This window comes from Clarias gariepinus, chromosome 18 (assembly GCF_024256425.1).
Source record: "Clarias gariepinus isolate MV-2021 ecotype Netherlands chromosome 18, CGAR_prim_01v2, whole genome shotgun sequence".
NCBI classification, from domain to species: domain Eukaryota; kingdom Metazoa; phylum Chordata; class Actinopteri; order Siluriformes; family Clariidae; genus Clarias; species Clarias gariepinus.
In genome coordinates, this window is record NC_071117.1 from 1,139,364 (window position 1) to 1,167,242 (window position 27,879).

The following is a 27,879-nucleotide window of genomic DNA, read 5'->3' on the forward strand; positions in this document are numbered from 1 at the left end:
TGGGTGGTCAGGAGGTGCTTTCAGTTGACTGGACAACTACAGCCAATGTAATCAGGGAGACAGGTAGGAGGGTACTTGGTGTATCATCAGGTAAGGGGAAAGTGGACAAGGAGACTTGGTGGTGGAATGAGGAAGTCCAGGAGTGTATACAGGGAAAGAGGCTAGCTAAGAAGAAGTGGGACACGGAGAGGACTGAAGAGAGTAGACAGGAGTACAGGGAGATGCAGAGTAAGGTGAAGGTAGAGGTGGCAAAGGCCAAACAAACAGCATATGAGGACTTGTATGCTAGGCTAAACAGTAAGGAGGGAGAGGGGGATCTGTACAGGTTGGCAAGGCAGAGAGATAGAGATGGGAAGGATGTGCAGCAGGTTAGAGTGATTAAAGATAGAGATGGAAATGTACTGACAGATGCCAGGAGGGTGATGGGAGGATGGAAGGAGTACTTTGAGGAGTTAATTAATGAGGAAAACGAAAGAGAACAAAGAGTAGAAGAGGTGACTGTTGTGGAACAGGAAGTAGCAAATATTGGTAGAAGTGAGGTGAGGTGGCAGTAGAGTTTTTGACAAGTTTGTTTAACAAGATTTTGGAGAGTGAGAGGATTCCAGAGGAATGGAGGAGAAGTGTATGGGTGCCAATTTTTAAGAACAAGGGAGATGTGCAAAGCTGTGGCAATTATAGAGGTATAAAGCTAATGAGCCAGACAATGAAGCTGTGGGAAAGAGTAGTGGAAGCTAGGTTAAGGGCAGAGGTGAGCATTTGTGAGCAGCAATATGGTTTTATGCCTAGAAAGAGTACATCAGATGCAGTATTTGCTTTGAGGATGCTGGCGGAGAAGTATAGAGAAGGTAACAGGGAGTTGCATTGTGTCTTTTTAGATTTAGAGAAAGCGTATGACTGTCACGGTTCGCCACCAGAGGGCGACATGCTCCCGGACGCCATTTTGTTTTCGTTTGTGTTTCCTGTGTTTCCTTTGGTTTTTAGTTGAACTTCAATTCCCAGAGTGCACCTCGGTCAGGTGATGGGAGCACACCTGAACCGAGGGTAGTTAATTACGTTTGTTATAAATAGTCTTTCAGTTTAGTTTCCTTTGTCTGGCATCTGTTGTGTTAACTTGCGTTCAAGTTAAGTGGGTGTTATGTTCTTGGTGTCATGCCACTTCCCTAGCTCCTGGTTTGTGTTGTCCTTGGTTTAGTTTTGTTTATGTCCTGTCATGTCTTGTTTCTAGTTTGTCAGGTTATCTCCTAGTCTATGTTTAGTTTATGTTTAGCCTATTGTGTTTAGTTTATGTTTAGCCTGTTGTGTGTAGTTTATGTTTAGCCTGTTGTGCTTAGTTTATGTTTAGCCGTTGTGTTTAGTGTAACTCCCTGCCTTTAGTGTAACTCCCTGCCTTAGTTTAGTTATTGTACAGTTGAGATCCTGTTTTGCTTAGCTTGTGTTTCTCCTATGCCCTGTGTTGCTGTTCCTTCGTTCCCTTATGTAGATGTCTGTTTATGTTTGGTTTTTCTGTATTAAAAGACCTTTTCCCACCTGATCACCTCTGTCTATACACCTTCCTTAAAACCCACACGCAGCACCCGTTACAGAATGCCAGACCTAAAAAGTAGTAGTATAGCGGAGGGGCCTCCCCTGGATAATTTTTTTGGGGGGGCTAGGATCATGACGTCGGGGCAAGCAGACCTTGTGGGTAGTCGGCTTGCCATCCGACGGAACAATGTGGAGCATGCAGGAGCGAGGGGAGCGACGCCCTGCAGTGCTCAGCAGCGAAGGACTGGAGAGAGCGAGCGAGCAACGCAGCAGGACTGGAGAGGCTCGAGGCGGGCGATACGACGCGTGCCCCCACAGACACAGGACGACGGAACCAGGGGTAAGGAAAAACCCCAGTCGGTGTGTCGGCAAAAGGGGCATGGCGAGGAGCAGCAACAGCAGAGGCGACTGCTCCAACAGCTGACTGGAGAGCTGATCCAGCAGATCAATGCGTGCCGGGCAGCCAATGACCAGGAACGCATGCAAACCCTGCTGGAGTTGGGTGCACGGCTCCAGGACCAGCTCGTCCAGCTAGACAAGGGAAGCCCAGTACCTCCAGTCCACCCTGCCGCGGTCCCAGAGAGCCCAGTGGAGGGCTCCAGTCTCCCAGAGAGCCCAGTGGAGGGCTCCAGTCTCCCAGAGAGCCCAGTGGAGGGCTCCAGTCTCCCAGAGAGCCCAGTGGAGGGCTCCAGTCTCCCAGAGAGCCCAGTGGAGGGCTCCAGTCTCCCAGAGAGCCCAGTGGAGGGCTCCAGTCTCCCAGAGAGCCCAGTGGAGGGCTCCAGTCTCCCAGAGAGCCCAGTGGAGGGCTCCAGTCTCCCAGAGAGCCCAGTGGAGGGCTCCAGTCTCCCAGAGAGCCCAGTGGAGGGCTCCAGTCTCCCAGAGAGCCCAGTGGAGGGCTCCAGTCTCCCAGAGAGCCCAGTGGAGGGCTCCAGTCTCCCAGAGAGCCCAGTGGAGGGCTCCGAGGACCCCGACAGGCATGAGCCAGAGCCGCCTCTGTCCAGCTTTGGCAAGCTTCCCCCGCTGCCCTACTTCGCCGACCTCGACGACGGCGACCCTCAGCCCTATGCTGATGGTGAGCTTTCGCCTCTGCCCTGCGTCGTCGACCTGAACGACATCGTGCTGCCGCCTCTGCCCTGCTTCGACGGCCTCGACAGCGGTGAGCCTTTGTCCGGCAATCCAGCTCTTCCTCCTCCGCCTTGCGTCGACGTCGAGCCACCTTCCTGTTTCGCTGACGACGACGCAGTGCTCCTCGCTCCGCCGCCCGGCTTCGGCGACGTCCCAGCGCCAGTGCTCCTCGCTCCGCCGCTCGGCTTCGGCGACGTCCCAGCGCCAGTGCTCCTCGCTCCGCCGCCCGGCTTCGGCGACGTCCCAGCGCCAGTGCTCCTCGCTCCGCCGCCCGGCTTCGGCGACGTCCCAGCGCCAGTGCTCCTCGCTCCGCCGACCGGCTTCGGCGTGGACCCAGATCCTGTGCTCCTCGCTCCACCGACCGGATTCGGCGACCCAGCTCCGTCTCCGCCCGGCGACCCAGCTCCGCCTCCGTCTCCGCCCGGCGACCCAGCTCCGCCTCCGTCTCCGCCCGGCGACCCAGCTCCGCCTTCCGTCTCCGCCTGGCAACGACACAGCATCACTGCCCCCCCTGCTACTCTCCCCAGGGAACTCGGGCTGCAGCCCATCTGGCGGGAGGAACATGCACGGATTTTGGGGAGGGTGCCCTGGACCACCATTTGGCGCTCCGGTGTAGCGCCTTTGGAGGGGGAGTAATGTCACGGTTCGCCACCAGAGGGCGACATGCTCCCGGACGCCATTTTGTTTTCGTTTGTGTTTCCTGTGTTTCCTTTGGTTTTTAGTTGAACTTTAATTCCCAGAGTGCACCTCGGTCAGGTGATGGGAGCACACCTGAACCGAGGGTAGTTAATTACGTTTGTTATAAATAGTCTTTCAGTTTAGTTTCCTTTGTCTGGCATCTGTTGTGTTAACTTGCGTTCAAGTTAAGTGGGTGTTATGTTCTTGGTGTCATGCCACTTCCCTAGCTCCTGGTTTGTGTTGTCCTTGGTTTAGTTTTGTTTATGTCCTGTCATGTCTTGTTTCTAGTTTGTCAGGTTATCTCCTAGCCTATGTTTAGTTTATGTTTAGCCTATTGTGTTTAGTTTATGTTTAGCCTGTTGTGTGTAGTTTATGTTTAGCCTGTTGTGTGTAGTTTATGTTTAGCCTGTTGTGCTTAGTTTATGTTTAGCCATTGTGTTTAGTGTAACTCCCTGCCTTTAGTGTAACTCCCTGCCTTTAGTGTAACTCCCTGCCTTAGTTTAGTTATTGTACAGTTGAGATCCTGTTTTGCTTAGCTTGTGTTTCTCCTATGCTCTGTGTTGCTGTTCCTTCGTTCCCTTATGTAGATGTCTGTTTATGTTTGGTTTTTCTGTATTAAAAGACCTTTTCCCACCTGATCACCTCTGTCTATACACCTTCCTTAAAACCCACACGCAGCACCCGTTACAATGACAGGGTGCCAAGAGAGGAGCTGTGGTATTGTATGAGGAAGTCTGGAATGGCAGAGAAGTATGTTAGAGTGGTGCAGGACATGTATGAGAGCTGTAAGACAGTGGTAAGATGTGCTGTAGGTGTGACAGAAGAGTTCAAGGTGGAGGTGGGTCTGCATCAAGGATCGGCTCTAAGCCCCTTTTTGTTTGCTCTGGTGATGGACAGGATGACAGATGAGGTAAGACAGGAGTCCCCATGGACTATGATGTTTGCAGATGACAACGTGCTCTGTAGCGAGAGCAGGGAACAGGTGGAGGAAAATTTGGAGAGGTGGAGGTATGCTCTGGAATGCAGAGGAATGAAGGTTAGCCGCAGCAAGACGGAATACATGTGTGTAAATGAGAGGGACCCAGGAGGATCGGTGAGGCTACAGGGAGCAGAGGTAAAGAAGGTGCAGGATTTTAAGTACTTAGGGTCAACGGTCCAGAGCAACGGAGAGTGTTTAAAGGAGGTGAAGAGGCGGGTACAGGCAGGTTGGAATGGGTGGAGAAAAGTGTCAGGTGTGTTGTGCGATAAAAGAGTATCAGCGAGAATGAAAGGAAAGGTGTACAGGACAGTGGTGAGACCAGCGATGCTCTACGGCTTAGAGACAGTGGCACTGAAGAAAAGACAGGAGGCAGAGTTGGAGGTAGCAGAGCTGAAGATGTTGAGGTTCTCTTTGGGAGTGACAAGGATGGATAGGATTAAGAATGAGTTTATCAGAGGGACAACCCACGTTAGATGTTTTGGAGATAAAGTCAGAGAGGCCAGATTGAGGTGGTTTGGACATGTTCAGAGGAGAGATTGTGAATATATCGGTAGAAGGATGCTGAGGTTGGAACTGCCAGGCAGGAGGTCTAGAGGAAGACCAAAGAGGAGATTTATGGATGCAGTGAAAGAGGACATGAAGTTAGTTGGTGTGAGAGAAGAGGATGCAGAGGATAGGGTTAGATGGAGGCAAATGATTCGCTGTGGCGACCCCTGAAAGGGAACAGCCGAAAGACAAAGAAGAATTTCCTATAGCCTATATTAAATATTTGGGAATATCTATTTTCATATTTTGTTAAGTTATTTGAGGAGGTTACGTCACATGACAAGTCGTGAAAGTGCCAAGCAACTACCGCTGCCAGTCCCCAAAAAATAAATAAATAAATAAAAGTGAAGATGGAAGACGAGAGAGAAATTGAGGTCGGGAATTTACATCATTAAAAGAAAAAAAGGTCAGGCTGCTAAATCTAATGTTTTAACATTTTTTTTTTGCCCAGCGAATGTAAAAACGCTAAATGAACATTTCTGTGTGATAAATGAAAAAAAAATGTCAGTGGTTATTTAGCGTAGGCTGTAAACTGTAGGCCTGCCCTATACAAATCTAAAATAAAAAACTCTTTAGCCTAGATTACAAACGCTGCTTTGTAAATGTTTAATATGTGTATCATTATCTTGTTATTAATATGACCTGATTTATCGTTAATATTCATAATCGTATGTTGTTGCCAGTTTACAGGGAGATGTTTCCAAGCACTTTCAAGCTGAAATAAAGGCTGTTTTCATTTTAAATACAATGTCTAGTATGTCTATTTAATGGTCGCGGGCGCGGCACGGCGCGGCGCGGGGCGGGCGGGCGGGTTCTAAAAATAGATAAAGTGGTGCGGGGCGGGCTGGGGCGGGCCGAATAATTTCATAAAAGCAGGACCCGCGGGTTGGAAAAATACCCGACCCGCGCATCACTAGTGTGCAGTGATGATCTGCTGTGAATCAGAGTGTTGTGTTTATGTGCTGTTTGTCTGTTAGAATTATCGTCAGCGCTCCACTAGGCACAAACAGTTCAGGAGCTCTTTACAGTTGCACAGTGGAGAAGAATGACTGCAGCTCTTTTTATCAGCCAGGTAAAGACACACACACACACACACACACACACTCTCACACACACACACACACACACACACACACACACACACACTCACACACACACTCATAACTCATAACCAGGCTGTACTGTTCCTCAGACTCAAAGGCGATCAGGTTCTTTGGGATGTCGATGACAGTGGGGACGTCTCCATCAGCCACACTCACTGTGAGTTTAACACTTTAATATTTGCACTGAAATGTTTTTTACAACTGTCTCAACCAAAGTAAAGTACAAATATGAATTTAAGTAAATCTAAACATAAAGTCTAAAAATAAAATTTGCATTAAAATAACATTTACACTAAGTATAAAATGTATAGGGTATAATGTACAGAAATATAAGAACAGTAAAAATATGAAAACTGTACTGGAGGATGGTTGGCAGCAGCAGTTATAGTTATTTATATATTAAGTACAAATTATTCCCTATTATGTACGTGTACATAGTGTAAAAATATATACAGTGTATATACAAAAAATTTTCATACATTTTGCCATACATCCGTGTACTAGTAATGCGCGGGTCGGGTATTTTTCCAACCCGCAAGTCCTGCTTTTATGAAATTATTTGGCCTGCCCCAGCCCGCCCCGCACCACTGTATCTATTTTTGCAACCCGAATTTAGCAGCCTGACCTTTTTTCTTTTAATGATGTAAATTCCCGACCTCAATTTCTCCAGCACCTCGTCTTCCATCTTCACTTTAATTTTTTTGTTTTGTTGTGACTGGCAGCGGTAACAATTGACAAATTAAGTGACAATTTTTTTACCCGCCCCAACCCGACCCGCGGGTTACCAGACGACCCATGCATCACTAGTGTGTACATGTAAAACATATTTTATTTTGTGTGTGTGTGTGTTTAAGTGAGTGTGTGAAAGTCATCCTTTTTCATCACACACAGCGCGTGCGCGCACAAACACACACACACAGCGAAAACACTTATCTGTTGTGATTTATTTGTACTTTTTTACTCTATATGTACTTAATATTTTTGTGTTCTTGTCACGAACTAACCCGGGTTGATCAGAAGACTTAGCGATTAGCGGTTAGCCCTTTGTAGCGTGGATGGTAAACCCAAACGCGGAAGCAAGCAAGTAGGCGGGATAAGTTCAAGTTCAAGTAGGCTTTATTGTCATTACAACCATATACAGTTAGTACACAGTGAAACGAAACAACGTTCCTCCAGGACCAAGGTGCTACATGCAACATAAACTTACAACATAAATTAACAGAGACACTAAACTAGCTAACTAAGAGGCCTAGTTAACTGGCTAGCAGAGACAGGACAGAGAGACCTAACATAAATTACAACATAAATTAACAAAAACTAACTAGCTAAGTATAACTATTTTAACAGACAACATAAAGTGCACGTGCAAATGTGCAAACAAGAGCAACAACAAAGTGACAGTGCGCAACCACGACATAAACAGAACATAAAAATATGGTGTTGAGGTAGTGGGTAAACGTAAACGTAACAGTTACAGAACATAAAATATGGTGTTGAGGTAGTGGGTAAACGTAAACATTCTTTGAAAACAGCAGCAAGAATTGAGGAATTAGTGCAAAAATTAGTCCAGTAATGATCATTGTGCAAAAAATAAACAGTGAAGCATTTACAGGTTACAGGTGAAGCAGGTTACAGGTTGGTGTGTACGATAATTTGGTGGTGTAGGTCAGTGTGTCTGCACTTGTGTTGATTAGTCCACGCGAATTATTGTAAGGACTCTCTCAAAAGGGAAGCAAGGGAAAAACACAAATTTATCCCGCGTCGTATAAACACACACGAGTACTCACAAAATGGCTGACAAACAGTCTGAACCGACATGGGCGAACTCAATGACTGAGCAATGTGAAGTGCCATCTTGTCTCCTTTTATGCGCCCTGGCTTGCAACCGTACTACTTCCGGGTCCTAGTGCCGGTCGTGCTGTGAGTGTGTATGACAGTTGTGGAACAAGTAATGAATGCGTTTTCATTATTTCTTTTGGGAGAAATTCACTAATGATATATGAGTGTTTTAATATACTAGCCATTTCCAGAATGCATTATAGTCACAAACCAAGGTTTAACTGTACATAAGAGAGGCTCTTTCTTTAGGTAAATTACCAACAAAACAAATGTGTATCATCATTAATGTATAGTTTGTGGGTGAGTCAAACGATCAGTCCAAGGTTTTGTCTGTGTTGAGAGCCGGAATATCCTGTGGGAAGAAGCTTTTCCTCTCTGTGTTGGCCTTCAGGAAGCGGAAGCACTTGACTGCAACAGAGAGAAAATTCCATTGTTCAGATGGTTAAGGTCCTTTACTATCCTTCTGACCTTGTTCCAGAAAAAACTGATGTTTAACTGATGGCACTTAGTTAGTAACCTAGTAACCCAATGTAAGTATCTGTCTGATGGCAGAATCTTCAAAGCACTTTTTGTAAGTCGCTCTGGAGAAGAGCTTCTGCCAAATACCTAAATGTCATTAGACACTTTTGCCCATCCATGTGTTAAATGCTGACCAGTAGTATACAGACAGGATTTTTTTATAATTTTCCTTCTGGTTCAGGGGTGTGTGCACAAGGTACACTACCGTTCAAAAGTTTGGGGTCACTTGCAAATTTCTTTGTTTTTGTTTAGTGATTTATTTTCTACATTCTACAACAATACTGGGGATTTCAAAACTATAAAATAACACATATGGAATTAGGTAATTACATAACAACAGCAACACCAACAGTTAGTTGTTATTTTAAGACACAGCGGTCAGCCTTACTGTAATAGTTCTTGCAAGAACAGTATTATCAAGTGCAAAGTCCGTCAAGCACCATAATGAAACTGGCTCTCATGAAGGCTGTCCCAGGAGGGCGAGACCAAAACCTACCTCTGCCACAGACGAGAAAGTTCATTTAGAGTTATCAGCCTGAAAAATGACCAATTAACAGCACCTTAGATTAGAGGCGTTATGAAGTCTTTACAGAGCAGAAGTAGCAGAAACATCTCACCATTAACTGTTCAAAGGAGATTAATGCATTTTTTGGACGCCTTCAGCATTCCTTTACTATGTAAAAAGAAATAAAAATCAGAAACGATCATGGAGTTAGAAAAGGGACCCAAACTTTTGAATGGTAGTGTAAGTGATGGCATCATCTGTTGGGTGAATTGCATGATCGCAAAATGTTTTCCTCCAGTGTGTCAGATGAGGAGGAGATAAAGTCTTTGACCACCTTCTCAAAGCACTGAGGTCTGGGCTAGAGGCTGATAGTCATTGTGACGGGCAGTTTGAAGACAGGGACAATAATAGACTGTAAAAAGCATGTGGAGATTAGTGCAGGCTTTTAGGATCTCTTCAGGCTCTTTAGGACCTGGTCCAAGACTTTTCTTACTCTCTGATCTATCCACGAGGTTACCCATAAAAACTAAGTAACATTGTCCAGTACCACTGGGTTCAGCAATTTCTTGGTACAGCAGAGGGGACAGCAGTCCCAGATGTCCCTATGGAATTTAGCCATGGTCCTGAGATCAACAACCTTAGGTTTGAATATTAGGTATGGGTGCACAGTGTGCATGAGCTCTCAGCCTGTTCCACTTTGGGTTGCAACCTTTTTCTTACTCAAGATCTCACTAAGCCAGCATGGCTCCACTGTTGAAAAGACTTGTAAGTGAATTTTAAACTAATCGAAATAAGTATATTGCTAAGCTAATTCCTTCCTATAACCTCTGGTACACCAGCTGATCTTCAACTGGCTGTGTAACTGTGAATCAATCAAATTCTATGCAATTTTTAAAATGTCCTGCATTATTAGTACAGTTAAGGAACTACAAATACATTTAAATTTCATTCAAAAAGGGCCATGTAAAATGCACGGTGTTGTTTAGCAAAAATTAAACCAAACTGTTTAAAGTATACTTTCTAATTTTTATTTTGTTGATGATGTAGAGTTGCAGTCCAAGTTTCACACGCGAGTGTAAAGGAACTTCATATCTGAATGGAATCTGTTACCAGTTCAATGGCCGTCTGAAGATGGTCACCAACATCACCCCTGCTTTCCAAGGTAAAGGTGCTCTTTATTCTTATCACCATCAGGTTCAGGGAAAATCAGTGACTCTGTAGTTTAAACTGTCAAACACTAAGACATAAATGCTGTTAAACATAGAGACAAACACACATTTAAGCCTTGAGACATAAACGCTCTTGGGGCACAACTTTACCTTTGTATTTGTTCAGTCCAAGTCATTGCCCTCTACTGTTTTGATTTCTTTTGGTGAAGTAGCTTCTCAAATAAAAAAAAAGATACATTTAATCTTTAATTGAAACAAGTTTATTTATAAATAAAAAAGTCTCTCAAGAAATATATATTTTTAACAAAAACATCTTACCCCTGATAATCTCTCTTTCCGTATGTATATATTTGAGTTGGCTGAAAGCTGTTATTTATATCTTCCTGATGAACTGAGTGTTTGTGTTTATTGATACAAAATGAGTTTATTTTACTCATTTCCTCTCTTCCTCTCCTGAGATAAATTCTTAATGCTACTTCCTTCCTGTCTCCTCTTGGATTTGATGTTAATGCTCTAACTCTCCCACGCCCTGTCTCTCTTCCTCACTTTCTCTTTTTGTTCCTTAGAATTTTCCATATTAAAATGCTTCATGTTCTTTGTAGCAGAAGATGACACCAGGCATTTGGCCAAACATACATACTGTAAAAAAAAATATATATCTTTCGCTATTAATAAGTAGGGCACTTTCAGACAACTGTTAAACTGTGTCTCTCCTGGTGTAAATAAACGTGTTAAATCAGAGCTGACGGACCAAACAACTTGTTTATTCAGCTACAAAAATAAAACCGGGGTTACAAGTATGAGGTTACACATATACCATATACCTTTAGTGGTTTATCAACATGGCAAAGAAAAGAGAATACACAAACCAAATAAGGGAGAAGTGTGTTGACCTTCATAAGCCTGCACTGATAAAAATATCCAGCCTTAAAAATATTAAGGTAATTTTTTGCATCAGATTACTAGTTTAAGCAAGACTATTCTTTGTATTACCTACTTAAATTTCTTTATGGAAAAATATTTTTTGCTATTAAAGTCTTCTTAATTTATTAATTTCCCTAGTCATTCTTTTGTGTCCATGCTCTACTTAGCTTTAAGAGTTTTAAATATATATATTTTAATTGAAATTTAACTTTTTTTTGTGTGTGTGTTCATATTACTTGGAGTGGGGCCTACTTTGTTTTATTAATCCTCTGAGGTCCGAGGTGATTTTGGGGCCCTTGAGATGTTTGGACATGCTCTGATATTTTTTATTTTGAATTGATATGATGATTTTTTAGCTACTTATAATATTGTAGTGTTTTTACCGCTAAGCAGAACTTGGAGAGACAAGTGAGCTTCCTGGCTGCCCAATGCAAATGGCTGGGAGTACTTTATTGAGCAACAGCACATTCCACAGTCACTAAACAGACATCTACCCACACACACACACACAACCTGGCCGAAGCCACTACCCCAAACACCTTTCCCCAACACGGTAAACACATCATAACCCCTCCCGCAAAGCATGATGGTTGTCTGTCAAACCCCACCCACGCCACAATATATTATTGACCAACCTGTATTTTTCTTGTAATCAGCACAAACTGTTCTACGATAATACGTGACCAAAATGAATGTATGTGTTTGCATTTTTTAGGAAAAAAATATTATGCATGGTTAGTAAGTTTTGTGAAAATAAAAGTAACTTAAATAAGGCCATGAAACTCATACAAAACATTTGTTCACAAGACTTTTTGAGAACTGGGCTGGTGGACTAGTGTTTTTGCTTCAAAATGATGTGAAATTGATCTTTTTTACTTGCTCACAGAAAACAATATAGTGATTAACATTTTTTAAGTCACTTTTTGAGTGTAAAGGCTCTATGCGAGAAGGCGTGAACTATCATTACTAATGCAGTGATTCACACCTGAGAAGACAAAGGCCTGCATACTAATCTGCATAATGAGCCATCAGACAGGTATGTGACAGAGAGAGGAGAGTTACAAGAAAGAATCTGAGGACAAAATAAGTTTATATATTTTCAGTGTTTAGGTTATTTGAGAATGTAATTGACACAGAAAAACTTGAGATTCACTTGCGAGTTCAGTTAAACAGTTTATTAGGCCTAATAAACCGCAGCATTACTGCAGTCACTATAACAGAAAATATAGCTGTTATCACAAATTACACATAATCTATGTGTTAAAATATAAAAGTGTAAGAACAGTGCCAAAAAAACACTGATGACGCCCATAAGAACTTAAATTAGACTTTCAGTTTTGATCGTACAGACAAGATCTATATATTAATCGAATCTGTAAAGTGTCTACTTTTATTTGTATGCACACATGTTAAAAAATAAAACTTTGTGCATTAATAAAATAAAGAAAATAAACAGGGTGCGCTGTCTGTCGCTTTGGTCTGTGTGAACTGCAGGAAAAAACACATCATTAAAATAAACTGAAACTCAGCAAATACTCCACAGAGAGACACAAAATACATATCTATAGAAAGCTTGAATTGTCTACTTTTACATTTACCAATTTAACTTAAAAACAAATAATCTGTTTTTATGCTTTTTTTTTTGTTTCTCATTACAGTTGATGTGATCCCGCCTCCCCTCCCATGTGGGATCACATTAGCTGTAATGAGCCGATACAGGAGAATCTGTACCACTCCTTACTTTTACACATATTACATAAAAACAGATTATTTGTTTTCGAGTTGAAGTAGTAGCTGTTCAGCTCTGGTACTTTATCCTGTAGTTGCCGCGTTGACTGATAGTTAATTTAGTCTGAGTCACAAGCAGCTTTGGTTAAAGAGGGCTACCTGGTTAGCTTACATGCAATTACTGGTGATACATTTACAGTGGTTAATCAATCGGACTGTAGGTCCTACCGTCGCCGCGCTCGGCGGTACCGTTTGGCTTTGTGCGTTTGCTGGCTTTTACCGTTGAGTGGCGCTATATAACTACAGAGTGCCTTAGTTTATTCTCTGCTGGATTAATGAGACACAGAGTTTTAGAACTGCACGTAGTAGCGAATAAAATCAAGTAAAACATTGTAGTTAAACAAATTTATAATCACAGAACTAAAATGACGATACAAATGTAGAATTTAAATTAAATTAAATCTTATTAGGATCAAATTTAAACAAAATAAATGTTAACACAGTGAGCCTTTAAATTTTATCACGTGTAATTAGAAAAGACGCGTGTGGGGTTTTGTGTCGTCTTATATCTTGTGTTCTTTAAATTTATAGTAGATTTATTAACTAAAATAAATGACCATAAAAATTATAACATTGTCAGGACATTCTACTGCGTCAGCTGATGTTGGTCATTCAGCCCCGCTTGTGTTTGTGCGTTATTATAAGAATGAAATGCAGTAGACTGTTATGATCTGTAACGGATTCGACCCATGTTGCACGGGCGGCACCATAACGCACGGTGGCGAGGTCTTACGGGAAAAGGGTAATTTATTTAGGTAACATGGGGAAGGAAAGTGTTGAAGGAGGGAGAAAGGAAAGAAAGGGATAAAGATTGTGCATGTGCAGTTCCGGGGGCTGTGCCACACTGGCATGCGGGCACACAGCTGACAATAAGTGTTGGTGCGCGGAGTGGCAGAACTGAGCACGCGGAGGCAGCGCTTCTCCCGCTGTCGATGGCCGGCGCGAGTCCTCGCTGACGTAAAAAAAACTTAACACAAACGTCCTCGCAGCCTTTTCCTCTTCGGCAGCGAGGCTGCGAGGGCGGGCACGGTGCGGGAGTGAAGATGCCGCGGGAGCTCGCGCAGCTCTTTCTCGCGCTGTCCTCAGCGCGGAGATCAAAGGGCGGAATTCTAGTGTCCTTGTTTAAAGTGCCTGGCCGCGTCACATCTCCCCACTGACATGCTTTTTTATATTCTCCATTACATCACGTACTTCCCAGACCTCAGACAAACCTCCGCGCCTTGCTTTTATAATGCGGAGCAAGCCCGAGATCATATTAACGTTAATTATCGCCAGCCGGCACAAATAAGCGGCCCCGTCCCTTTGGTGCCTATTCAGGGAGTCTACGGAGTGAGGGAGTAGTTATAGTAGATTTGGGCGTACACCCATCACACGCGCACGCCGTGGCAGATCATCATAACTGTCCTAAACTTGTATTTCATAAGGTTTTCCGAGCGGTGGTACAGCGCAACGGGGGTCATTATTTACTATTAAACATTAAACGAATTTACAAAACTTTATACGTGCGATTAAGCGCTGATTCTACATAGGAAAGTAAAGAAGAGGATCCTGATGCTCAACATTCCGGAGACCAAACCCCATTTAAATTAAATTAACAAATATTGCATGTAAATAACAATAGCCCACGTTTAAAAAAGCATTTTTATTTAGATTATAAAAAAATAATCCTGCATCTGTTTTAGGTGTTCCAGCTGCCACTGTTCTAAAATTCAAATTAAATCAAATCTTATTAGGATCAAATTTAAGCACAATAAATGTGTGAGGCAGTGAGCCTTTTGATTTTATCACTTGTAATTAGAAAAAAAGCGTGTATGGATTTGTGTCATCTTATTTCTTGTGTTCTTTAAATTTATAGTAGATTTATTAACTGAAATAAATGACCATAAAATTAAAACAGTGTTAGGACGTTCTACTGCGTCAGCTGATGTCGGTCTTTCAGCCCCGCTTGTGTTTTTGCGTTATTATAAGAATGAAATGCAGTAGACTGTTATGATTTGTAACGGGTTCGACCCATGTTACTCAAACAACTCAGTTCAGGTGTAAGTAAATGTCTGTGCTGTTTGGGGGAGGGACGTGCTAATGATTTGTTCGGCTCTGTGTGTGTGTGTGAGAGAGAGAGGGGGGTGTCGCGGTCGTTTTCAGTGAAACAAAGGCTCAGCTGAAAAATGTTAGGCACATCAGTCACTTAACCCCCAATAAAAGGTATTTGAGTGTTATGATAGTTGTAATATAACAGATGCGCACTGAATACTAAACCTAAACCAGGCACGGAGATTAATGAACCAAGATAGCCCCCATACCCGTTAAAAAAAAAACCAAATAATATTATTGTGTATAGACTGATTAAAAACAATGCAATTTACGCTATCATAAGGAAAATAAGTTCTTCCATTCCAATGATTAAAAAAGGTAACAATGTCAACTTTAGAATCTAGAATCCAGGAGATTAAAATTACACAAATTGAAATCACTGAAAGTCTCCAGAAGAGCCTCAGATTCAAGAGGTTTTTAAAGTGGGGAGAAATGCATTTCAGTTTCTCTGAATGTATAGGTGAGAACAGCCGATTCACACCTGGGGAGGGTGAATCATTTGTATTTGAATGTTGTCTGGCATTGTAAAGCACTATAGTGACACTAAAAGAACAACCCAGGATTAATGGGAATTCTTATACTGCATAAACATTATTTAGCACCAAAAACTTCCTCGCGTTTGGGAAAACTATGCGTGCGGTTGAGTGCTGGTTAGACTATAGGAAATTAAATCGGAGGGTTTTTATTTAGACTATTAACAAAATAAGGCGTGCCAGCTGCCACTTTTTAGTTAGAAGTTTTCAATACAAAGCTTATAATGCCCACATGACATGAAGGAATAAGGCATGGCTTGTGATGATTGGGGTTTGTTGGGTTACAGTGGATTTTACTACACGGTGTGAGTGCAATGGCCATCCGTCTGCTCGCGCTGACTCTGCTCTCCGCGGATGGCCCCCTCCCACCTCTCGCTCCTTTGAAGTTACTGGGGCGCGTTCCATTTGCCTTGCTTGCATGCCGCACTTCCGCGTTGTTGCACGCGCGCTGCATACACAGCGCGTAGTAAAATCCACTGTAGCCCAACAAACCCCGAGTATTTTATAGCGCGGGGTGCAAGCCCGGGCAACGATAGTAACGATAGCTCACCAGTCATGTGTAATTCTGCGGTCCCGCTGCTTCGCATGTCTGAAGGGGAGGCCGCCTAACTAGTGAGCGAGGAGCGATATTGATTTGGGCGCACGCCGTGACAGGCTGAAAAAACTGTGTCAGATTAATGTGCAAAAACTATATAATAAAACTATATAAGACTACATGCCTTTATAAGACTTACCTTTTATTTAAGCGCACTCACAATAACGAAAAAACGTTGTGATTTTGTAAGTGTTGTAAGCTGTGCTGCTCTTTATTGTTTTTGGTAACCTTGAGCGCGTCAGAAAATGAACGCAAACGTTTATTTAAAGTCTGCTTGCTGTTTTTCCCGACGCGTTCATAATCATTATTCTACTTCTGCCGGTGCGCTCTGGAAAACTTAATGCATGCGGCTGAGCGCTGATTAAAACTATGGAGTAAATTAAAGAGGAGAATCACGATTCTGAAGTCCTGAGCCCAAACCTCATTTAAATTAAATTAACAAATACTATAAGTAAAAAAAAAAACAATAGCCCACGTTTAGAAACCGTTTATAAATTCTTTCCGACATGAGTTGGCCCGGTGTTATGCGCAGAGCGCCGGGAGATTTCCTGAAGCTCCGAAATCACTGGGCATTTTTTCTAAATAGCCGCTATCTTTAATAACTGATGGAGGTTTTGAGCTGTATACACACGCATTCCTGCCTAAACAACTCTTAAAACTACACCTGTAACACAATAAACAGTAATATTTCAAACATTCTGCAGGCTGATATTTGGAGAAAGGAAAGAATAATGAATAAACCAGTTGTTGGGTCAAAATAACCCAACCAGGTGTTCATTTGTAAACTACATCTCATATGAGCCAACATGAGCAACCCAACAATGTGTTTAAAGTACCTAAAATAATCCAAAACTTAAATAACAATAAACAGATACAGAGATACGCTGTATAACGGTCACTGTTGTATTTACGGCAACGAGCGAAAATGTCACTTTGCGCCACCTGGCGGCCATTTTACGAATGACTTTGAAATGCAACTAATTTATTTTGGCCGCTGACGTTTTTACGCGGCGGTGAGCGCGACGGTAATAACCATTCCGATTGATCAACTACTGTACATACTTGCTAAAGGTGTAAAGGTGTAAAATATTGTTATAACTCTGGAGAAACACAGGAGAATTTTGACCGCAGAGTAACCAGTGAAAAACGGGAGGGTTAGCAGGTGTGTATATTTGTGAGAGGGTCAGTGTTTTGTAACACCACAGCATTTTATTGTCTCAAACAGTGAGATTAATAAAGTTCTAATGTTAACTAAATGCTAGCGTCATGCTAATACTACAGTTACAGTTTCTTCACCATGCAAACATTCTAGAGAGAAAGATAAAAAGCTCAGACATCTTATCCGTTTCTTTCACACACAGCTGGGGTTCTTTGGCTAACTATAGCAGCTATTGTCAGCTAAATTATCTTACCTCAGACCAGCCTGAAAGTTTAAGTGTAACATTAACACGGTAACAGTAATAAATCTCACATATAGTAATAATATTTCAGTCATATGTGACTTAGGTGAGTGAACATGTGTATACAGACCTTGTATTTAACGTCATTTTCCCTTAAATGAACCGTCATCAGCAGTGTGGGAGCTCAAGAGAGACACGAAGCTCTGACTGACAGCCGCTGAATCCACCGGTGAACTTTGGGGGAGGAGCCAAGCAAACTTCAACCCAGCAGCTGGGTTACACAAAAACTACCCAACTCTCTGTAAATAACCCAGAAAAATGACCCAACAGAGGAAACCCAGCGCTTGGGTAGAAAAAACAACCCGTGCATACACTCCTGAACATCCACAGTTCCTTCAAAGTGGACTTGGTCCTGAATCCACAGGTCGTCTTCTGCTTGTTAAAACTTTTAGCACACGAGGTGAACAGAATGCTCCAAAGAGTTGTTTCCTACCGCAGTGAGGCTTTGGTACACTTTTAATTTGATACGGGGTTTCCCAGGCTTTTTCCATGGGGAGGCAGTTTTATTTAAACAGAGTAAAATGAACAAGATTATTGCTTGTTGTGTGTGTGCACTTAAAAAGATTGTCAGGGATTACGTAAAAAATATATGTTAAGGGAAAAATGCATATTGTCTTGTGTTCTTAACAAATGCAGATTAAGTTCTAACTTAGATATATTTATGTAAACATACATACTTGATTTACAACATCTCAGAGTTATTTTTTCAGTGTGTAATGCCTAAAATGGCAGTTACTACATAATAGGGTAATAATAAATAAGGCAGTTTTTTTGCATTGTGTTTATTTCTGGAGACTCATGTACAGAACTGTTCATGGATCTTTAGTCTTAAACTATTGATTGACTGCAATCTATCAGAGAAAAAACAATCCTGCATTATCCGAGTCCAAGACCTTTCTCATTGTCAGTAATGTTACTTAATGACCAAAGTCTTTAAAATACAGTCCAAGCCATGTCAGGAATATATCATGCTGTAACTAACGGATCACTCTGTGTATTGTGTTATTGTGTTGTTTCCTCACAGAGTGTACGGAGAGTAAAGTGAACCTGGTTTTCCTTTTTGACGGCTCCAGCAGCATGCAAACATCTGACTTCAATAAGAATAAAGAATTCATATGGAACATCATGACAACAATGAAGAACACATCTATTGAGGTGAATAAACACAATAACACACAATGGAACATCACACTGCCGCTGCACAACAATACACACCACCATGTAATATTACAATGCCTCTCACCACATCTCAATATTAAATCTTCATGAGACTTCATGTTTGATTATGATTATGATTTTTTCTTCTTCCTTTCCATTTCCTCTTGTGTCTCTGATGTTTATTTGATTATGATTGTGTGTCTTTCATTAAACAGACGTAATCAGTACATGACTGATTATTTAAAAAATATTTCACAGTTTGGCAAAAATAAAATTCTTTGTGAGACAAAATAGATTTTTTAAACGGATGCATTGATATTAAAAATATAAATATGAGAGAGAGAGAGAGAGAGAGAGAGAGAGAGAGCATAAGAAAGAAGATTACATTACATTATATTACATTATGTTACATTAGAGACCTTTATTGTCAATATAGTCATACAGGGAAGCGAATAAACACAACACAAGAGTTGTTATTGTTATATTTGTGTATATATGTGTGTGTGTGTGTGTGTGTGTATATATGTGTGTGTATATATGTGTGTGTGTGTGTGTGTGTGTGTGTGTGTGTGTATGTGTGTGTGTGTAGTTTGCTGCTGTTCAGTTTTCTAGCGAATTCAGGACAGTTTTCACCTTTAAAGATTATGTTAGTGGCACGGCGAAGAAGAGACTTGATGACGAAGGGCACATGAAGCAGCTCACAAACACACACAGAGCCATCCAGTTCACCCTGTGAGTATCTCTATATAAACACACACATACTGTACACTGAAAAAAATTTGGAGTAGGATTTACTTAAAAAAAGTTAGGAAAGTTTTTTCACTTAGAAAATGTAAGTAATTTTAATAGAATTTCCAAGTAAAAACTAAACACAAAGAACTGTAGCTTTAATTAGAAATTCTTAAGTAAAGTTTACTTGGAATTTCCCAGTAAACTGTATTGACTGTTTGTTTATATATTTTACTTAAGGAATGCTTATAAATGTTTTTTTTTTTTTACACAATAATCCTAGTTAACTTATTGTAAATTGAGTAGCCTATACTTTAAATATTAATTTAACATTATTTGATGTTGTTTATGTCTTTAAATGGTGGTCAATAAAATCACACTGACATGCATTTTACTTGAATACTTTTATTTCTATAAGATTCCTTAACAGATGAGAGCATGAAATAAAAAAATAGTAAAACTGCATTTGTTTGCTGGTTCTGGTAATGGTGCACTATAGTGCATTTTACTCCAGTAAACCTTTTTAGAACAGCCACACAGTGCATTAAAATGCATAAACATTTAAACATATAAAACCTTTAAATATAACAAACATTTTAAAACAATCTCAGTTGCAGATATCAAATACAAAAGTATAAAAGTGCAAATAATGTCAAACTAGTAGCTGCCTTTCATTAGCTAACTTTAATTTCAATAAGATTAAACCAAGGGAACAAAAACATAAAATAAAATAATAATAAACCTCTGCATCAATAGTCTCCAGCAGAATAGCATTACTTAAAATGCATAAGAATGGTTATGTTAAACAGTACTGTAGTTGAAGTTGTTTTCTGAACAACCTTTCTTGCAAAAAAACAAAACAAAGAAAAACAGTAAAACAGCATAAGTAGTGTAAATAAGTGCAAGTAGTGCCCAACTAGTAGATTACATTAGAAGCTTTCTATGCAAAGAGTTAACCTTTGGAGAAAATTTTAAAGCATCTAGCCCAAGAAAGATTTTCTGAAACACTTCAAATGTGTTTCTCAGCTTTGGGGGATAGCTTAAATTTAGGGAGTAAATGCAGCCCATGAGTGAAAGACATGCATTTGTGAGATTTTTACATCCCAGCAGCACCTCAGTTCCCTCGATGACAATGATGACATTAGATATACTGGCATCTTCCTCTTCTACAGATCTGCTCAGTACGATGATTTTCATGACATGACTGGAGAAAGTATCCTTAATCATGTCTCTGCTGACATCCTGTAAAATACAGTATACAAATCAGTGCAAAGTGGTTAAAATACTGTACAGTATCACTTTCTCAATTTTCCTCAGTGGGTTCCTGTTCTGAGACAAACTGTCCACTAGTCTTTAGTATATTTAGCATTTTCTGCATATTTAAACCCAATATGCAGTTTCGTCAGCAGTATCTGTATGCTGTAATAGTTGTATGCTGTTAAGTTACAATAATGAGACTCATACACAATTATTACAGTAAATAGAAACATTTAGTGATGCTAATAAAGGTTAACACCGTACATTTAGAGTCAGTAGGGTGTGTACCTCTGGAAATAATAATTGGTGTAAATTATTATGTTTTTTGGGAAACATTTGAATGGGAAAGACAATATATAAATGAAAGATAAGAAATATAAACAAAATAACAATTTGCACTGGAAATCCTGTCCAAGTTAAATGTATGGTGCTTCCTTCTTGACCATTACTGGGTGTTCTTTAAGTTTTGTAACAATAGTGTATAAGCCTTTCAATTTTCCCCAGTATGAAAACATGGATCTCAGCATCATCGTCAGTGCTTGACAGGGTTCAAATATGCAGAAAATTTTGCAAAAAACAACGATTGTGGAAGATTTCCTTGTAGACGGTTTATTGGCTCAGGAATAAAAAGAACATCTACCACATAACACAAATACAGTATATCAGTCAAACCACTACTGTCTACATCCAAAATTAAGGAAAAATAGAAATAGATGTAGCTGTGTATGTAGTAAGCTTACTGCTAGCTGCTACACTAATTATTGTATATCCATGTCTGGACCCCACCTCCCAGTAAGACGTTAGATGACCCAAGACTTGATGACGCCGGGCCATGCAAGGACTTTAAACAAAGTCAGCACTAGACTAATAATTGATTATTACTTTGTCTTTTATTTGTTTCAATGTATTGATCATTCAACATTGTGTTTTTTGTAAAGCTGCCATGTAACATTGTACACTGTACAAAGCACTATATAAATAAATTTGAATTTAATTGAACTGTACTACCTGGTGGTCTTCAATGAGCTCCTCAGCTGATTCTCCAAGAAAGGACAGGAGGCAGCGAATCACAATGTCTCGCCGATCTTCAAGCTTATCTTCTTGCTGTTAAAAACAGAAGTAAAATGCAGTGAACATTAATAATATATTTACAGAGTGACTCACAATTGTAAACAAAGTTTACATTTTACCTGGCTGAGTGAATCCAGCAAATGTCTAATTCTTATGCCAGCAACCCCACCCTTCATCTTAAACAAAGCCAGGAGTTTTGGAGTGTAGAAGTCCAGCTTTTCCAAGAATGTACGCTCCAAGGAAATTGTGGTGATTCTTCTAAATTCATTCTTGATCTAAAACAGAAAATAAAATGTAACACAATCAAGTGATGATTACAGTTGAGTGCATTGGTAAATTTTTGTATTGCACTTCAAATTTTTTTATTTGAAATCACTGCATATTATGCCAACAAAAAAAAGAACTGAAGTTTACCTCAGATTCACAGAAAAGGGCTGGCCATCTCTCCATAAAATCTTTAACAGCAGGGCAGTCCTTAACTACTTCTGTTCTTCGATAGGAGAAAGTCTTCTCCATTTTCTCACCAATGATGTTTTTGTTGTTTTTCTTCCTAATTTCATTAAGGAGATCTAGTCTCTCCTTCTCTAAACTTTCTTCTGTTTCCCCAAATGGAAATTGTGGCAAGTAATTTACTTCAGCCTTCCTAGGTCTTTTGAGGCCTTTTGGAGTAGGGTTTTCATTTGTCTTCCTTTTCCGGTTCACCTCAAGCTCTGGGCAAGAAAGCTGGCTACCTCTTAATTTGGCTCGATAATTTCCCATTTTATATTTAATTCTTTGTTGCCACCCATATTGTCCATTGAAGGACCCTGGCTCTTTGAGGCATGGATACTTTTCAATCAACATCTCCACTACATTCATAATTTGGACACCCGTTGGATATGCAGTGTAACGAAATATTGTCTCTGCTAGTGTCTCAAGGACACTACTTGTCACTCTATGATTGTTCAGGAGAGTGCCGTCCTTTTGGTAGGCTTTGTTTCCATCTGAAAGCAAGAGCTCAGTATCAAAGGAGAAAGTAGGTACTATAAACTTTGTTGGCCATCCTTGAGAACGGCATGATGTGGTAGTCTCAGAGGACCATAGAAGAACAGTGTCCTGAGATCCGCTGGATGTGGAGTCAGAAGAAAGGTAAGAGTCACTTACAGGAGTCAGCACAACAGTGTCCTGAGAACTGCATGACCTGGCATCAGACTCTGTTGGTAGGGTTGATCTATTCATAGCAACCAGATTTAGGGTGACAGGTTCAGTTTGTACTATTTTCAGAGTACATTTATCCTGCACATCATCTACTGAGTCCAAATTGAAAAACTGGCCCCCAAATTCCATGTCTTCGTACATCAAAGTAAAGCATTCTGGAATATTGAATGTTTCTTGGATTATACTTTTGAGGTCCTGGAGAGTACTGGGGATGCCTGAGGGCAGAACCAATTTGCGAACATCATTCTCTCCAAAAACTAATCGCAGCTTTGCTGGGGTGCACATCTGCAACAGATACAAAAATAAATAAATAAATGAACACAATTTATTACACTATGAATTCAGTACAATATTAATTATATATAATCATGTCAATATATAATCATGTACCTAAACAGAAGGGGAAATGTAGTGCTTTAAGGTAGTTAGTCGTCTTCCTGCAACAGTGTATGCAGCCAGAGGATAGTAGTCAACCATTTCTTTTTGCTCCAGTATCTGAATGTTGCCTGTGTGTTCCAACTCATAGCTCCTAAAGTGCTCATTATACCATGTGCTTAGTAGTCTGACAACAAAGGCCAGTTCGTTACAAACCAAGATAATCTGTAACACCTCAGAAAAGTCTGGCAAGTCTGCAGTGAAGCCATGACATAGCAACATCCCTGGTTTGTAGTTGGTGCCTAAGAAGTGCACATTGTTTGCAACATGCACCACTGTGACATGTGGATACCTGTGTTGCACCAAATCTTTTATTCCATCCTTTAGCACATCCACAGAGACTTGTGAAGTTGTTGTGACTAAAAGTGATGACTTTGTCACATTTGAATCATGGAGATGCAATGCAATCATAAGCTGGTGTTTTTTTGCAAGGGACAGCAGTATGTTCCTGAAACAGCCTGTTTGTCTGACAATTTTTTTAAAAAAGCTATGTTTAGCTTCAAATCTCATGGTCCACAGGGCTGCCAACGGACCAAATTCCTGAATAAGCTCAGGGTAGTGTTCGAGAAAGTGGTGTTTGGGGAGGAGCTTTTCTTGAGGAAAAACTTCCAGATATCTGTTTCGGTGCTCAGATATTAAAGTGCCAAGGTAGCAGATGCTTTGCTCAGTATGAACTGGGGCCACTGCAAGTTCCACGATGTCTTTTAAGGTCATTAACATCTGCCATACTTCATCATCCTCAGGTACTTTTAAACCTATTATGAGAGGCAACAGACGCAACAGACACCAATTTTCATGTGCATTCCCTCCTACAGTTCTTTTTGTGGCAAAATGACTAGGAATCACATGTGGACGATTTGTTTGGTCACTCCACTTATAAGGGAACTGTTGAATGCAAGTATTAAGCTCCACAAGAGAAAAATATTTCTTCTTGATGAAGTCTTGAAATGACAATGCCAGTTCTAATGGAACGACACCTTCAAGAAGGTCATGTAACACATCTGGTGGGTAACCAGATGTTACATGAAAATGTTGTAGTTTTTCAGACAGTGCACACTGTTTTTTCACACCATAGCAAGGAGTGGAAATAGGACTTGACAAAGCCGTCTCAACATGCAGAGTGTGCTGCTCTTTATCTCTCCTCTGAAAAAGTCCAGATCTTACTTCTGTGGTCTGAAACTGGGACCTTTCTCCGAGACAAAATCTGCAGACATTAGATCCTGTGAAGTTTTCAAAGAATCCCCCCAAAGAATGGGCTCCCAAATTATCGGCCACCACGCTCACCACAGTGCCTTTCATGATTTTTCCTAAACTTGGAATAAAAATACCATCTTTTTCCAAGCTTTGAAGATCTGTCAGGAGTGGCTCTAAAACTTTCTGATATCCAAATCGCTTTGTGTCATCTGCCTTGCACAGAATAGCTAAATTGATAGAAGCTAGTGTTGATCGTGCATGTGCTGGAAAGTTTCCTAACACCCAATAGACGGCCGTGACTTTGTGGATCTTGCGGGAAGTTCCCAAGGGGTTGCACACTTCGAAATCATCGATATACAGAATAAGACTTAATCTGTCCTCATCTCCAGCCAAAAACTCATTTTTACTGAAATGAGATCCGTCTTGGAATGACTGGTATTGTGATGCACATCCAGATTTTCTTTGAGTGACCAAGTCTTTTTCCTCTACATTCTTCAAGATTTGCAATAACGACTGAAGTATTGGAACATACTGGAATGTTCTGTTGTCTTTATTATGTAGTATGTATTCTACTGGTTCAACAACTGAAAAATGTGCTTTCATGAATTGTGACCTCTTAAATGACGTTGAAAAAGGGCCATCTTTCCCTAGAGCTGAACTTAAAGGGTGTGATTCACAAAGATTTTTCACCAAATCTGAGATAACCGCTGAATGTACTTCACAGTTATGTTTCTTCAAAGTGGACTCAACAACATCTTTCAAAACTGGAGCAGATGCAGTGGAAGATAGGAACTGAAGGTCATCTACAATTTGATCAATACACTTGCCTGACACATTGAAATTACTTTGCAATTTTAGAAGAAGTTGTCCAAACTTCTTCTTTACAACTTCAGGCAAGTTCTCTCCTGCATCAACCAAAGTTTCATTAAGCTCTGTGTCATCATCAGAGACCTCTAGATCATTTTGAAAAGCAGCAGGATTTGGGTATTTTTTCAAGACTTCAGTTTTTAAATCTTCAATGGAGTGTGTTTTGTGTTTCCTGTGTTTATGAGTCGCAAAGGTTGAATAAATGTTTGTATTGAAGCTGCAGTTTTTGAACACACATGTCACTACCTCATACCTCCTCATATGACTTCCAAGGTGCTCAAAATATTGCTTCTCCGAAGAGAATGGAGTTGCACTGCATTTTAGACAACTAAATGACAGCACCTCGTTTGGTTTGTCTGATTCCGCGTGGTTTCGGGATAAGTGTATCTGAAGGGCATTAAATGTTTTAAATGAACAAGGACAATCTGCATGAAGACATGGTATTGATGGTTGATGGCCTGCATTTCCATGTTTTAGCCTTAAGTGTTTTAATAGCTGTAGTCTTCGGTTTGACTGAAAGCTGCATTTTTTACATAACCACCTCATTCTCAGGCACCTACAGTTAACAAACGATGCACATGTGAATACATACTTATTGCTACCTATCTGTGAGGTGTGCTGTTATAAAGTATTGCCAACTTACCTTGCATTAGCTTGAATAGTAAGTGCAATATCTGTAAAAGAATGTAAGAAATGTTCATGTCAAAATAAATTTTAACTGCTTGCAGATATCAACCACGTGTAAAGTGGATGTTGGTCAGTAAAAGAACATCATGAAATAAAATATGGGCTTTACAACTTATATAAGGTTGATTGTTAATTAAGATTTATTTAAACAAGCATTTAGACTTATGTAATTGCAAAAGTGTGCAGTATGTCACCTTATTGATTTCTATATATAGCTATCATACCCAATAGTATAGGTAAACAATATAAACAAAGTTCAAGGTAATATTTGCCTTGTACAAGTGCATTTTAAAAACTAACGTTAATCCTGTGTGATTAATACGCGAAAAACAGGGTGATTATTAAATTTCGGCAGCTCGAACTTTTCTGGGACAGAATGCTAGAACACGACAGGGCAATGCCTCGAGCTAAGTTTGCACGGATGTTAAAATTCATTTTTACAATAATCGTCTGACAAGATTAAGGTCATATATAAAACTTAAGACAATTGTTTTCGACAGATATGCCGTTTGCTAATAACGAATTGTGGTGCAAATAGCAAACTTTGTCAACTATATTAATAGCTTAATTTAGTAATAATTTAACTCTGTTATCCGTTTTGTTAAACTCCGTTTTAACGTTATCCAAAAATCTGTTAACACTGTTAACGAACACTTTTAGCACTTATAACTCGATAAAAAAGAAACGGTAGGCACAAACCACGGGGACTGCAAATAGCTTAATAACTCTACACTTTTCTGCAAACTACTTTAATTAATTACTTAGCATATTAATAACTTACCGTGGTAAAATTCACATTAGCCGTCGTGAAGTCTCTCTTCCTTTCCTCTGTGCGCGCCACTTCAAACTTCGGAGTCAAAGACGCATGCGCATCAATTATCTTGCCGAACTGAGTACATTTTACTTGAGTTGTTCATTTTTGGTGTGATTTGATTAGATGGCAAACACTAAGTAAATATTACTTAGGAGATTGTATTTAAATTTACATATGTTGTTTAGAACAATAAATGACAAAGAAACTGCAAGTAATGTACTGAATTAAACATGCCATTTTTAAGTAAAAAGACAAAATAGTATTTGTTTGTAAAACATACTTAAATAATGTTTCCATTATTTACAAGGTCAAAAAATTACTTTTTACAGTGTATGGTATCCTACAGTAAATATTTAAAGGTCAGAAGGTATGAATTTATTTTATATAACAGCCTGTAGATCCTGCAGTAACATGAACGTCAGGTTTATATTAACACTTTTACTGTATGCTTCCTATAGTCCAGTGGTTCTCAAACATTTTCTGAAAAATCAATTTCTAAACCAGTAAGATCAAATAACACCAAGTTTAAAACAGATAAAATACATGTGCTATTGTTATAACAGGCTTACTTTGTCACTTATCTAGAGCTTTCTTTCAAAAAAGTTAAGTGGCTTATTAACGTGACTGGGGTGTGTTGTCTCTAAGTGTCTTTCTACTTTGTTGGGTCTCATGCTGTCTGCTGCCAGCGGTTTAAGACACAAAACACACACGTGTCTCTCCTCTGCCCCACCATCACCACCATGAATCCAAGCGCAACATATAGGCTTCATCATGTTTTCCTTTCGGCTGGATTTTTGGTTGATTAGGCTGATGATGCTGAATCACCTGCTTTTTTGTGGTCCATGTAACAAATGTATCTATTGATGTTATTACGCTCACTACATACAGTACGCTACTGTGTTATGGTCTAAAATGCCCCCGACCTAGGCCATGGATTGCCCACCTAAATTCATAGGTTTATGGTTTACAAATTACAAATTATAACAAATGAATTCAATTATAAAGTAAGCAATATATAAAAAAGGTTGTATAGGGGGAAAAATATATAAATTATATATTCTTTCATATACCACATGTATATTTTTATATTGC

The 27,879-nt window shown here is 40.2% G+C and overlaps 2 protein-coding genes across 2 annotated transcripts in view; one reads left to right on the plus strand and one right to left on the minus strand.

Annotated features, from left to right (window-relative positions):
• Positions 1–27,879, plus strand: part of LOC128506731 (integrin alpha-M-like) — a 226,098-nt gene that overhangs the window by 53,534 nt on the left and 144,685 nt on the right. Inside the window, exons 4-8 of the mRNA XM_053477300.1 lie at positions 5,830–5,924; positions 6,045–6,112; positions 9,866–9,980; positions 18,403–18,533; positions 19,126–19,268. Of these exons, the coding sequence (XP_053333275.1) occupies positions 5,830–5,924; positions 6,045–6,112; positions 9,866–9,980; positions 18,403–18,533; positions 19,126–19,268 (552 nt within the window). The remainder of the gene's footprint in view (positions 1–5,829; positions 5,925–6,044; positions 6,113–9,865; positions 9,981–18,402; positions 18,534–19,125; positions 19,269–27,879) is intronic.
• On the minus strand, positions 19,710–26,836 carry LOC128506728 (uncharacterized). Its single transcript, XM_053477296.1, has 6 exons — positions 26,755–26,836; positions 25,930–25,960; positions 22,008–23,075; positions 21,713–21,868; positions 21,531–21,626; positions 19,710–20,507 (listed from the first exon to the last, which is right to left on the minus strand). Exons 3-6 carry the CDS (start codon positions 23,073–23,075, stop codon positions 20,190–20,192), a joined length of 1,638 nt encoding a protein of 545 aa, XP_053333271.1. The 5' UTR covers positions 25,930–25,960; positions 26,755–26,836; the 3' UTR covers positions 19,710–20,189.

Excerpts from the sequence above, each read along its gene's own strand:
- LOC128506728 (XM_053477296.1), bottom strand. The coding sequence starts at position 23,075 with ATGTGCACCCCAGCAAAGCTGCGATTAGTTTTTGGAGAGAATGATGTT. Across the intron at positions 21,627-21,712 it reads TGCTGGATTCACTCAGCCAG|CAAGAAGATAAGCTTGAAGA; the intron begins GTAAAATGTAAA and ends TGTTTTTAACAG. Across the intron at positions 20,508-21,530 it reads AGCTCATTGAAGACCACCAG|GATGTCAGCAGAGACATGAT; the intron begins GTAGTACAGTTC and ends TGTATTTTACAG.